The sequence below is a fragment of the Halichoerus grypus genome, chromosome 6 (assembly GCF_964656455.1).
Source record: "Halichoerus grypus chromosome 6, mHalGry1.hap1.1, whole genome shotgun sequence".
NCBI lineage: Eukaryota > Metazoa > Chordata > Mammalia > Carnivora > Phocidae > Halichoerus > Halichoerus grypus.
The window spans coordinates 116,698,273-116,711,107 of NC_135717.1; the positions used below are offsets into that span (position 1 = coordinate 116,698,273).

The window sequence follows — 12,835 nt, forward strand, 5'->3', positions numbered from 1 at the left end:
AAAGAAGAAGAAGAATGTAGCAGGAGGGAAAGAATGAAGGGGGGGAAATCGGAGGGGGAGAAGAACCATGAGAGACAATGGACTCTAAAACAAACTGAGGGTTCTAGAGGGGAGGGGGTTGGGAGGATGGGTTAGCCTGGTGATGGGTATTGAGGAGGCACGTTCTGCATGGAGCACTGGGTGTTATGCACAAACAATGAATCATGGAACACTATATCTAAAACTAATGATGTAATGTATGGGGATTAACATAACAATAAAAAAATTAAAAAAAAAAAAAAAAGAAAGCCTTGGCTCCCATGGGGCACCTGACTGACTATCTGTAGAGCATGTGACTTGATCTTGGAGCTGTGAGTTCGAGCCCCACATTGGGTGTAGAAACTACTTAAAAATAAAATCATAAAAAAAAAAAGCTTTGCCTACAAATTAAATAGTATTATTTTTAAAAGAATAACTCTTCCCACAATCACCTAGAACTTTTGCTTCCAAACTAGTCTTTATTCTTTATTTGTAATCTCAATTTACCTTCAGTTACAAGTTTGGGATTAGATATAACAAAACTTTCCTTTGGCTTTGATTATGCTTGGTGCTTTCCATTTTCTTTCTTGGCTTTCTGCCTTTCTTTTCTCACTTTTCTGAATCACACTTAATCTTGGTTCTTTCAGAAGAGTCAAAAAAGAGCAGACAAAAGTCAAACATTTGAAGGGATTTCTAGAATGGCTGAATGAGAAACTAAGCACATTTCCCCCCCAAAAAAGCAATGATAAAGCTTGACAAAGCTGCCAAAACCAACCATTTTAGGACTTTGGAAATTGACCAAAGCTATACAACAATTTGGTAAGCATTAATTCAAGAAAAATTACTAAACTTCAGTAAGAGCAGTGGAAGTCTGTGATGTTTTAGCCCGGAGCTTCTTCTGTCTCTGACTCCCCCACCCAGTGGCCTGGGGGTTCTACTAAAGTGAGGCAGGCTGTGAAGTTTGACAGCTCTACTGCCTAACGGGGCTGACTTGATCTGGAATAAAGCAGGGAAAAAAACATGCTTAGGGGCATTGTCTAAAACAATACTTCCTTAACCCATACACAGACCCATTAGCAAAGAATAGAAGACTTACTGAATCAATCTGGATCACTTAATGATTGGCCAATTATTGACCACTAAGCTATGCTGACCCAAAGGTGACCCCTAGGAATTCAGGCCTTAAAATAAAAACAAAAATGAAAAAAGAATAAAAGAATAACTGAGCAGAAATATCAGTGACTACACATTGTTGGGGAGACAGACTCCACTGAATTAGTCCAGGGAAGTCACTAAAAAGCAAACCAAAAAAGGGACCAAAAAAAGCCCTGGAGGTTATAGGGAAAATCAGAGTCTAAAGTTGCCATAGGGGGCACCTGGGTGGCTCAGTCGGTTGAGCGGTTGAGCGTCTGCCTTTGGCCCCAATTGTGATCACAGGGTCCTGAGATTGAGCCCCGCGTTGGGCTCCCTGCTCAGCGGGGAGCCTGCTTCTCCCTCTGCCCTGCCCCCCATGCTCTCTCTCTCAAATAAATAAATAAAAATCTAAAAAAAATTAAAAAGTTGCTATGTTATTTAAAATGTCCAGTTTTTTTAGGTGGGGGAGGGGCAGAGGGAGAGGGAGAGAGAATCTCAAGCAGGCTCCCTGTCCAGTGTGGAGCCCAATGTGGGGCTTGATCTCACAACCCTGAGATCATGACCTGAGTTGAAATCAAGAGTCAGGGCGCCTGGGTGGCTCAGTTGGTTAAGCGACTGCCTTCAGCTCAGGTCATGATCCTGGAGTCCCGGGATCGAGTCCCGCATCGGGCTCCCTGCTCGGCAGGGAGTCTGCTTCTCCCTCTGACCCTCCTCCCTCTCATATGCTCTCTCTCTCTCTCATTCTCGCTCTCTCAAATAAATAAAAAAAAAAAAAAAAAGAAATCAAGAGTCAGATGCTTAATTGACTGAGCCACCCAGGTGCCCCTAAAATGTCCAGTTTTTAACATAAAAGGAGCATGCAGAGAAACAGAAAAGTATAACCTATACACGGGATAAAATCAGTCAATAGAAATTGTCTCAGGGATTGGCAGGGGAGCAGATGTTGCACTTATCAGAAAAAGACTTTGAAAGAAGAATTATAACTATGTTCAAAGAACTAAAGGAAGCCAAATTTTAAAATAAAGGAAAAATACAATGACAATTATCATCAAATAGAGCATATCAATAAAGAGATGGAAATTAGAAAAACCAAGTGGAAAATATAGACTTGCAAAGTACAATAACTGAAATGAAAAATTTACCAAGAGGGCCCAACAGTAGATTTGAAATGACAGAAGAAAATAACCAGCAAATTTGACACTAGATTAGTAGAGATTGTCTAATCTGAAGGACAGGGAGGAAAAAGAATAAAAAAAAAATGAAAAAAGCCTCAGAGACCTGTGGGACACCATCAAACGTGCCATTGTACAAGTGATAGAAGTCCCAGAAGAAGAGGAGACAGAGAGGGACATTAAAAATATTGAGGAAGTGGGGGCTCCTGGGTGGCTCAGTCTGTTAAGTGTCTGCCTTCAGCTCAGGTCATGATCTCAGAATCCTGGGATTGAGCCCTGTGTCAGACTCCCAACTCAGGGGGGGCATTTGCTTCTCCCTCTCCCTCTACCCTCCCTACCCCACTCATGCTCTCTCTCTCAAATATATAAATAAAATCTTAAAAAATATATTGAGGAAATAATAATGGCCAAATTATCTCAAACTTGATGAAAAACATTAATCTACACATTCAAGAAGCTCATTGAAATCTAAGTAAGATAAACATAAAAAGATCCATACCTAGATACATCATAGTCAAACTGTTGAAAGCTACACAATGAGTCTTTAAAGCAAAAAGAAAAAAATGACTTATCACAATCAAAGGAGACTCAAAACTCAAAGTACAGGGGAACCATAGTAAATTTAACAGCTTACTACTTATTAGAAACAATAGAGGCCAGAAGACAGAGAGATGACAAATTCAAAGCGCTGAAAGAATAATTCTGCTAACCAAGAATTCTATATCCAGGGAAACTACTCTTCAAAAAATGAAGGTAAACCATCCATTCCCTGAAATAACACTCTTCCCAAAGTAGCATGCACATGCAACTCTCATAACCATCCTCATTACATGCATCCTTTTTTTTTTTTTTTTTTTAAAGATTTTATTTATTTATTTGAGAGAGAGAGAGAATGAGAGACAGAGAGCATGAGAGGGGGGAGGGTCAGAGGGAGAAGCAGACTCCCTGCCAAGCAGGGAGCCCGATGCGGGACTCGATCCCGGGACTCCAGGATCATGACCTGAGCCGAAGGCAGTCGCTTAACCAACTGAGCCACCCAGGCGCCCCACATGCATCTTTTAATACTTCTCTAAATGCATTACAGAATTTCTATTACATCCATTCCCTGAAATAACACTCTTCTCAAAGTAGTATGCACATACAACTCTTGTAACCATCCTTATTACATGTGTTTTTAAACAGTTCTCTAAATATATTACAGTATTCACTGAAATAACACTCCTGCAAAGGAACTTGCAGTGAACACTCATATATCCATAGTTAATGCATGTGTTTTAAACACCTCTCTAAATGTGGTACAGAATGTCTATTACATCCATTCCCTGAAATAACTCTTTTCAAAGTACCATACATGTACAATTATTTTTTTAAATGAAGGTAAGAAATAAGACATACAGATGACAACTAAGGATATGAAAAGATGGTCAGTATTGTCTGTCATTAGAGAATTGCAAACTGGTGCAACCTTTCTGGAAAACAGTATAGAAGTTCCTCAAAAAGTTAAAAATAGAACTACCCTACAACCCAGCAATTGCACTACTAGGCACCTACTCAAAGGATACAAAAAATAGCGATTTGAGGGGGTACATTTGAGGGGGGTACATCGCAGCGTTATCAACAATAGCCAAATTATGGAAAGAGTCCAAATATCCATCAACTGATGAATGGATAAAGAAGATGTGGTATATATATATATGTATACAATGGAATATTACTCAGCCATCAAAAGAATGAAATCTTGCCATTTGCAATGATGTGGATGGAGCCAAAATGTATTATGCTAAGCGAAATAAGTTAGTCAGAGAAAGAAAAGTACCATATGATTTCACTTATATGTGGAATTTAGGAAACAAAACAGATGAACATAGGGAAAGGAAGAAAAGAAAAAGAGAGGGAGGCAAACCCATAAGAGACTATTAACTATGGAGAACAAACTGAGAGTTGCTGGAGGGGAGGTGGGCAGGGGATGGGCTAAACAGGTGATGGGGATTAAGGAGGGCACTTTTTGTGATGATCACTTGGGTGCTATATGTTATATTTAGTGGTGAATCACTAAATTCTACTTCTGAAACCAATATTACACTGTGGGTTAACTAACTAGAATTTAATTAAAAACTTGAAACAAAAAAAAGAGAGAGAATTGCAAATTATGAGATACTGTTACACATACATGAAAATGGCTAGAATCCAAAAAACTGATAATGCCAAATGCTAACAAGGACATGGAGTGACAGGAAATCTTGTTTGTTGCTGGTGGGAATGAAAAATGACATAGCTACTTGGGAAGACAGTTTGGCAGTTTTTTACAAAGTTACTTATGAAGTAATGTAGTCTTATCGTATGATCTAGCAATCATGCTCCTAGGCATTTACCTAATTAATTTGAAAACTTATGTCTATGAGAATGTTTATATATAGGAGCTTTATTCTTAATCACCAAAACTTGGAAGCAATCAAGTGTCCTTCAGTAGGTAGATAAACAAACTGGTGAATCTATACAATGGAATATTATTCAGCAGTAAAAAGAAATAAGCTATTAAGCCACAAAAAGATAGGGAGGAACCTTAAATGTGTATTGCTAAGTGATAGAAGCCAGTGTGAAAAAGCTACATACTGCATGATTCCAATTATATGGCATTCTTGAAAAGTCAAAACTATGGAGACATTAAAAAAATCAGTAGTTATCAGGAGTTTGGGGAGAAAGGGGAAGGATTAATAGGTGAAACACAGGGGATTTTTAGGATGGAGAAACTATTCCATATGATACTATAATGGTGGATACATGACAATATACATTTGTCAAATCCCATAGAACTCTATAGCTCAAAGAGTGAAACTTCATGAATGCAAAATTTTTTTTAAATTTTTTTTTTTTAGGTTTTAATTTATTTATTTGAGAGAGAGAGACAGAGCTAGTGAGAGAGAGCAGAAGTGGGGAGGAGAGGGAGAAGCAGGCTCCCTGCAGAGCAAGGAGCCTGATGTGGGACTCGATCCGAGGACCCCGGGATCATGACCTGAGCTGAAGGCAGATGCTTAACTGACTGAGCCACCCAGGTGCCCTGAATGCAAAAAATTTTAAATACCCATTTAGGAGGTCAGGGGATCCCAGGAAAGAATGTAGATTGTGATAAGAGAGTCTAACTGTATAAGAAATGTATGACACAACCTCACTGAAAGGAATGAGGGGGAGGGGAGAGTGCTGACCTAAGTAACTGGAAATGGAGTTTGTAAGACTGCAGGCAAAGGGAACTGCGTGTAAGTACTGTACCCTAGATGATAAGTTATTCCTCACTGGGGTATGGGTTAATAATTCTGATACTGCTATGCATGTATACTGGAATTGAACAATTAAGTAAAACAGATGGTAGGAGGAAGTTTCTCATTGAGTTGTAATTTATAGATAAGCAAGGGGAAGAAATTAAAATGATCCATGTGCATGATAATGAATTAGAGTTAGAGTATGAACTTATGTTTAAAGTGTTAGATTTGAGGGGCGCCTGGGTGGCTCAGTTGGTTAAGCGACTGCCTTCGGCTCAGGTCATGATCCTGGAGTCCCGGGATCGAGTCCCGCATCGGGCTCCCTGCTCGGCAGGGAGTCTGCTTCTCCCTCTGACCCTCCTCCCTCTCATGCTCTCTGTCTCTCATTCTCTCTCTCTCAAATAAATAAATAAAATCTTTAAAAAAAATAAATAAATAAAGTGTTAGATTTGATTGATTTTTTTTTTTTTTTAAAGATTTTATTTATTTATTTGACAGAGAGAGAGAGAGACAGTGAGAGAGAGAACACAAGCAGGGGGAGTGGGAGAGGGAGAAGCAGGCTTCCCGCCGAGCAGGGAGCCCGATGCGGGGCTCGATCCCAGGACTCTGGGATCATGACCTGAGCCGAAGGCAGATGCTTAACGACTGAGCCACCCAGGCGCCCCTAGATTTGATTGATTGATTGATTGATTTATAGATATGGGTATACACATTGGTTCTATACACAAACTTTTTTTTTGCTCTGTCAGATGAGAGAACTGAACAGAAATGATACCCCAGTAGCAATGAGCACTCCTAGCAACCAGACTTTGCTTTTTAATACTATTCTCCACTAAAAGGAACCAGAAATTCTTGGAGAAATGGCAGATTCTAGGATTGGGGCAGGACATATTTGAGATGAACCTGAAGTATCTTGTAGTGCCAGAAAGTAGGGAAGTGCCAAAAAAATAAAAAGAAAAACCACATTGATGGGGTTATGTTAAAGGGGCACAGGAACCAAGTGAAAGAGGTCCCAATGGCCAAAACTAGAACAGCTTGAGCAAGAAAATAAAGTAGAATTGGATTATAACTCAAAGTACAAAATAAATATCTGTTGAGTTCATTTTGATATAAATAATTGAGTAAATTAATAAACAAGGAAGAAGAGATAAACTCTAGTGCATAAAAACTCCAAATAATTTATGTAGATATTCATCCTAAAAGAAAGGGAGCATAACTCCCCATTACTTATGTGTGGGCTGCACATACAGACTTACTTTTAAAAAGCACAGCATGGAAAATGAGGAAAAAGAGTAACTTTACAGTGGAGAAACCTGACAAGCACTACTTTAGCCAGGTAATGAAGGTCAACATTAAGTCATCAATCATTTGATAGTATGTGCCCTTGAAATTATATGATGACAATGATACTTCACCTCTGTGATCTTTCCTCTCAGAACCCATAACCCCAGGGTAAACATGAGAAAAAACATCAGACAAATTCCAACAGGGGAGCCTCTTATAATATATCTGACTGGTACTCCTCAAGCCTGTCAGGAACATCAAACAGTAGGAAAAGTCTGAGAAACTGTCACAGCCAAGAAAGCCTAAGGAGACATGACAACAGTGTAATCAGGTACCCGGATGGGATCCTGAAACAACACAAGGACATTAGGTAAAAACAAGGAATTATGACTTCAGTCCAAAATTATGGACTTTAGTTAATAATGTGTCAATACTGGTTTGTTGATTGTAACAAATGAATCATACTAATGTAATATATTAATAATAAGAGAAACTCTGAAGAGATATATGGAATTCTCTGTATTATTTTCTCAATTTTTCTCTAAATCTAAAACTGCCTTAAAAAAAATGAAAGTGAAATAAAGACATTCCCAGATAAGCTAAGAGGGAAAGAATTTGCTTCTAATCTTTTTTTTTTTTTTTTTTTTTAAAGATTTTATTTATTTATTTGAGAGAGAGAATGAGAGACAGAGAGCATGAGAGGGTGGAGGGTCAGAGGGAGAAGCAGACTCCCTGCCGAGCAGGGTGCCCGATGCGGGACTCGATCCCGGGACTCCAAGATCATGACCTGAGCCGAAGGCAGTCGCTTAACCAACTGAGCCACCCAGGCGCCCGAAAGAATTTGCTTCTAGTAGACTGCCTTATAAGGAATATAAAGAAGTCCTTCAGACTGAAAGGAAATGATACCAGAGGATAACTCAAATTCACACAAAGAAATAAAGAACACCAGTGTATGTAGGTAAAAATAAAAGAAAGTAAAAATATTTTTTCTTTTTCCTCTCTGATTAAAAAGACAATCTATAAAACAATAATTATGAAACTATATTGTTGGGCTTATGAAACATAAAAATGTAATATATATGACAAAGCACAAAGGAGGGGAAGAGAATGGAGCTATTGAAGCAAAGATTCTATATTTTGCTGGTATTAAGTTAGTACTAATCTTAAATAGGTTATGATAATTTATGATGTATACTGCAATCCCTTAGAGCAGCTACTAAGGTAGTTACTCCAAAAATATAGGGGGAAAATGGAATTGAAATGGGACACTAAAAAATATTTGTTTAACACAGAAGGTAGTAGAAGAAGAACAGGGGAACAAGAGAGATGAGACATGAGAAACAAACAAAAACGTGGCAGGTGTAAATCCAACCATATTGATGATTACATTAATGAATCAAGCACTCCAATCATAGTCAAAGATTGCCAAATTTTATGTGTGTGTAGGTGTTGTGTGTGTGTGTATATGTATGTATATATATATATATATATATAAAAGCTGACAAGATCCAACTATAAGCAACACATCTTTGATTCAACCTTGCAAACAGTAACCGCAGGGGAGCTGGAGATAATATACTTATATCAAACATAATAGACTTTAAGACAAAAAATGTTTCTAGAGACAATGAGGGACATTTTATAATAAGAAGAAGGTCAGTTCATCAGGAAGCTATCACAATTGTAAACATATATGCACCTAATAACAGAGACTTAAAATATAGGAAGCAAAAACTGACAGAATTAAAGAGAGAAATAGACAACTCAATAATAATAGTTGGAAAGTTCAATATCCCACTCTCAATAATAGAACAACTAGACAGAAAATCAGTAAGGATATATATAGAAGACTAAAACAACAATATAAATCAATTATAGAACACTCCACCCAACAACAGCTAAATATATATTCTTTTCAAGCACACACGGAACATTCTCCAGAATAGACCATATGGTAAGCTATAAAGCAAGTCACAATGAATTTAAAAGGATTGAAAGAATACAAAGTACATTCCCCAAAATACTTTGTAATGGGTAGTTAGATAATATATAATTTCCTAGTCGTTCTGCTTCTCTGGTTCAACACTGACTGATACAAGTTTTTAATACAACACTAAAACCATGATCCATAAAAGAAAACATTGATAGGGCGCCTGGGTGGCTCAGTTGGTTAAGCGACTGCCTTCGGCTCAGGTCATGATCCTGGAGTCCCTGGATCGAGTCCCGCATCGGGCTCTCTGCTTGGCAGGGAGTCTGCTTCTCCCTCTGACCCTCCCCCCTCTCATGTGCTTGCTCTCTCTCATTCTCTCTCAAATAAAAAAAAATCTAAAAAAAAAAAAATCTAAAAAAAAAAAAGAAAACATTGATAAATTGATTTGACTTCATCAAAATCCAACACCATTGAGCTTCAAAGACCCCATTAAGAAAGTGAAAAGACAAACCACAGATTGAGAGAAAATATTTGAAAATCACATTTTTTTTGTCTCAAGATTTTGTCTATTTGGGGTGCCTCCCTCTGCTTGTGTTCCTTCTCTTGCTGTGTCTCTCTGTCAAATAAATAAATAAAATCTTTTAAAAAAAAGATTTTATTTATTTGAGAGAGAGGGAGAATGAGCAAGAGAGTGAGAACACAAGCAGTGGGAGGAGCAGAGGGGGAGGGAGAAACAGGCTACCCATTGAGCAGGGAGCCAGATGCAGGGCTCAATCCCAGGATCCTGGGATCATGACCCAAGCCTAAGGCAGATGCTTAACAAACTGAGCCACCCAGGCACCCTGAAAATCACATTTCTGATAAAGGACTTGTATCCAGAATACATAAAGGACTCTTAAAACTCAATAATAAAATGGGTAAATATTTGAATAATCATTTCATCAAAATAAATATAAGAATGGCTAATAAGCACCTGAAAAGATGCTCGACATCATTAGTCTTCAGGGAAATGCAATTTAAAACCACAGTGGGGGGCGCCTGGGTGGCTCAGTCGTTAAGCGTCTGCCTTCAGCTCAGGGTCATGATCCCAGGGTCCTGGGATCAAGCCCCACGTCAGGCTCCCTGCTCCGCGGGAAGCCTGCTTCTCCCTCCCCCACTCCCCCTGCTTGTGTTCCCTCTCTCACTGTGTCTCTCTCTCAAATAAATAAATAAATAAAATAAAATAAAATAAATAAAAAAATAAAACCACAGTGGGATACCACTTCATACATCTTAGTAAGGTTATACTAAAAAAGACCATAACAAGTATTGTTGAGAATGTGGAGAAACTGGAACCTTAATACATTGCTGATGGGAATGTAAAATAGCGCTGTCATTTGGGCAATAAGTTAACAATTTCTTAAAAAGTTAAGCATAAACTTACCAGCAATTGATAAATGACCCAGAAATTCTACTCCTGGGTATCTACCCGAAAGAAATGAAAACATATGTCCACACAAAGACTTATACATGTGTGTTCATATCAGCATTATTCATAAAAGTCAAATGTAGAAACATTCCAATGTCCATGAACTGGTGAGTAGGTAAACAAAATGTGGTATATGCAAACAGTGAGATACAATTGGTAATAGAAAGAAACTACTAATACATCCTATAACATGGCTGAATCTCAAAACCATTATGTTAAATAAAAGAAACCAGATATTTAAAAAAAAAACACATATAATATGATTCCATCTTATGAAACATCCAAAAAAGGCAAACCTATTGAAACAGAAAATAGATTGGTGCATGTCTGGGACTGGGGTGGGAAAGAGGATTGATTGCAAATGGGCATGAGGGATCTTTTTGGGATGAAGGAAATGTTCTAAAATTGAATTGTGGTGAGTTACACAACTCTAAATTTATTAAAACTCATTGAATTGTACACTTAACATATATGAGTTTTATGGTATGTAAATTGTACCTTAATAAAGCCATTTTTTAGAAAAAAGTCAAATCTGTTTCCAATGTCTTAAAGCACCCTTACTTATTTTTTTCTTTTGTCTCTTCTTTTCTTCAAGCAAAGATACACTAATTCTACTCAGTATCTTGACATTGTTCTCAATAGCTTTGAACGTTTCTGGTAAAAACTCCATTTGTGCTATCCAGTGGTGGTGTTCCTCAATACCAACTGCAGTCATCTCAGACAAAATGGCATCTTGAAGAGAGTAAAAAAATACTTCTGTGCAGAAAAATAATTATAACCATATAGGCTTATAATATTGGCCAACTACTCCATATTATAGTATTGGGGAATGTAGATATCTCACACTTATTGCTATTCTGAAGCTTTTCTCTATGAAGAAATGAAAAAGGAAGAGACTTGGAATAGAAAGCTGAACAATAAATCTTGGACATGAAAATACTCTGGTATCTAAAAATGTGAGCATGTGTTTTAATATTGAGGAACTAAACCCAATTAACTCCTTTCATAAGTTATCGTATTTTAAAACCCTCGTTACATGTTATTTCTTGCAACTTAATGACATCCCCTTTTTGTATTCTAAGCTTATTCATTCTTTCATTTAACCAATGTCTCCTTTGTCATGTATTGTTCTAGATACTGAGGATACAGCACTAAATAAAACAAATTCCCTGACTTCATACTGCTTGCATTCTAGTGAAAGGAGACAGACAAAAATTAGTTATGTAGTATGTCAGATGGTAAGAAATGCTACAGACAAAAATAAAGAGTAAAGCGTAATGGACAGTGCCCAGGAGTAGGGAATGGAGATGGTCAGAGAACACATCATTTTAAAGTGAGATATAAGCAGAGAATGAGCCACGTGGCTGCTTGTGGACAATGTTCCAGGCAAAGGGATAGCAAGCACAAAGATACTGGGCAGGGACATGCTGGCTTGCTTGAAGAAAAGCAAGGAGCCCAGAATAGCTGACATTAAGTGAGCAGGACTATATTTTTCTTATTTTATTCTTACTGAAACAGTGGATAACTGTTTTCTCAATAACCTCATTAGTCTTCTTTAATCTGATTAATCCTTTAAAATTTATAGATCCTATTCTCTAGCTTTTTCATTAACTTAATGGTTTTCCTTTGAACCACCTCTGGAAACTTACTCCATTCTTCCAACCAGGCCAGGATGTACACAAGAGTCTTTTCTCTAATTTCAGCATTCTTAGCATAAGTAACTATTTTCTCCAGGAAATTTCCTCTCCGTTTCTTATGTTCTGTAAGGGAGATTTTTCTTCCAGAGTGCACGTTCTCATCAAGAGTGTAGCGATTTATTATCCGCTGCACATTGAGCATTATGTCAGTCAGCTGCATGTTAATGTCCTATAAGAATAAGAAGGGGGATATATTAATAAATTCTCAGTTTGTTGACATAATTGAACATCTGTTCATAAAAACTCTCAACAAAGTGGGTTTAGAGGAACATATCTCAACATAATAAAGGCCATATATGAAAAACCCACAGCTGGGGCTCCTGGGTGGCTCAGTTGGTTAGGCGACTGCCTTCAGCTCAGGTCATGATCCTGGAATCCTGGGATCGAGTACCACATCGGGCTCCCTGCTCAGCGGGGAGTCTGCTTCTCCCTCTGACCCTCCTCCCTCTCATGCTCTCTGTCTCTCATTCTCTCTCTCAAATAAATAAATAAAATCTTGAAAAAAAACCCCACAGCTAACATTATACTCCATAGTGAAAAACTGAGAACTTTTCCTTTAAGATCAGGAATAAGACAAAGATGTCCACTCTCACCGCTTTTATTCAACAAAGTTCTGGAAGTCCTAGCCACAGCAGTCAGACAAGAAAAAGAAATGACGCATCTATATTGGTCAGGAAGAAATTAGACTGTCAGTATTTGCAGATGACATGATACTATATATAGAAAACCTTAAGACTCCACCAAAAAAAAAAACTATTAGAAGTACTAAATGAATTGAGTAAAGTTGCAGGATACAAAATTAATACCCAGAAAATGGTAGCATTTCTATAGACTAATAATGAAGTAGCAGAAAGAGAGATTAAGAAAATAATCCC

General features: G+C 37.8%; 1 protein-coding gene and 1 long non-coding RNA gene across 3 annotated transcripts in view; one reads left to right on the forward strand and one right to left on the reverse strand.

Moving 5' to 3' along the window:
* The window catches only part of LOC144382370 (uncharacterized), a 132,993-nt gene that overhangs the window by 78,740 nt on the left and 41,418 nt on the right, over nucleotides 1-12,835 (forward strand). The window lies entirely within an intron of this gene.
* Nucleotides 1-12,835, reverse strand: part of FAM186A (family with sequence similarity 186 member A) — a 75,434-nt gene that overhangs the window by 23,248 nt on the left and 39,351 nt on the right. The window contains exons 3-4 of the mRNA XM_078074002.1: nucleotides 11,913-12,129; nucleotides 10,825-10,995 (exon numbers count right to left, since the gene is read on the reverse strand). Coding sequence (XP_077930128.1) covers nucleotides 10,825-10,995; nucleotides 11,913-12,129 — 388 coding nt within the window. The remainder of the gene's footprint in view (nucleotides 1-10,824; nucleotides 10,996-11,912; nucleotides 12,130-12,835) is intronic.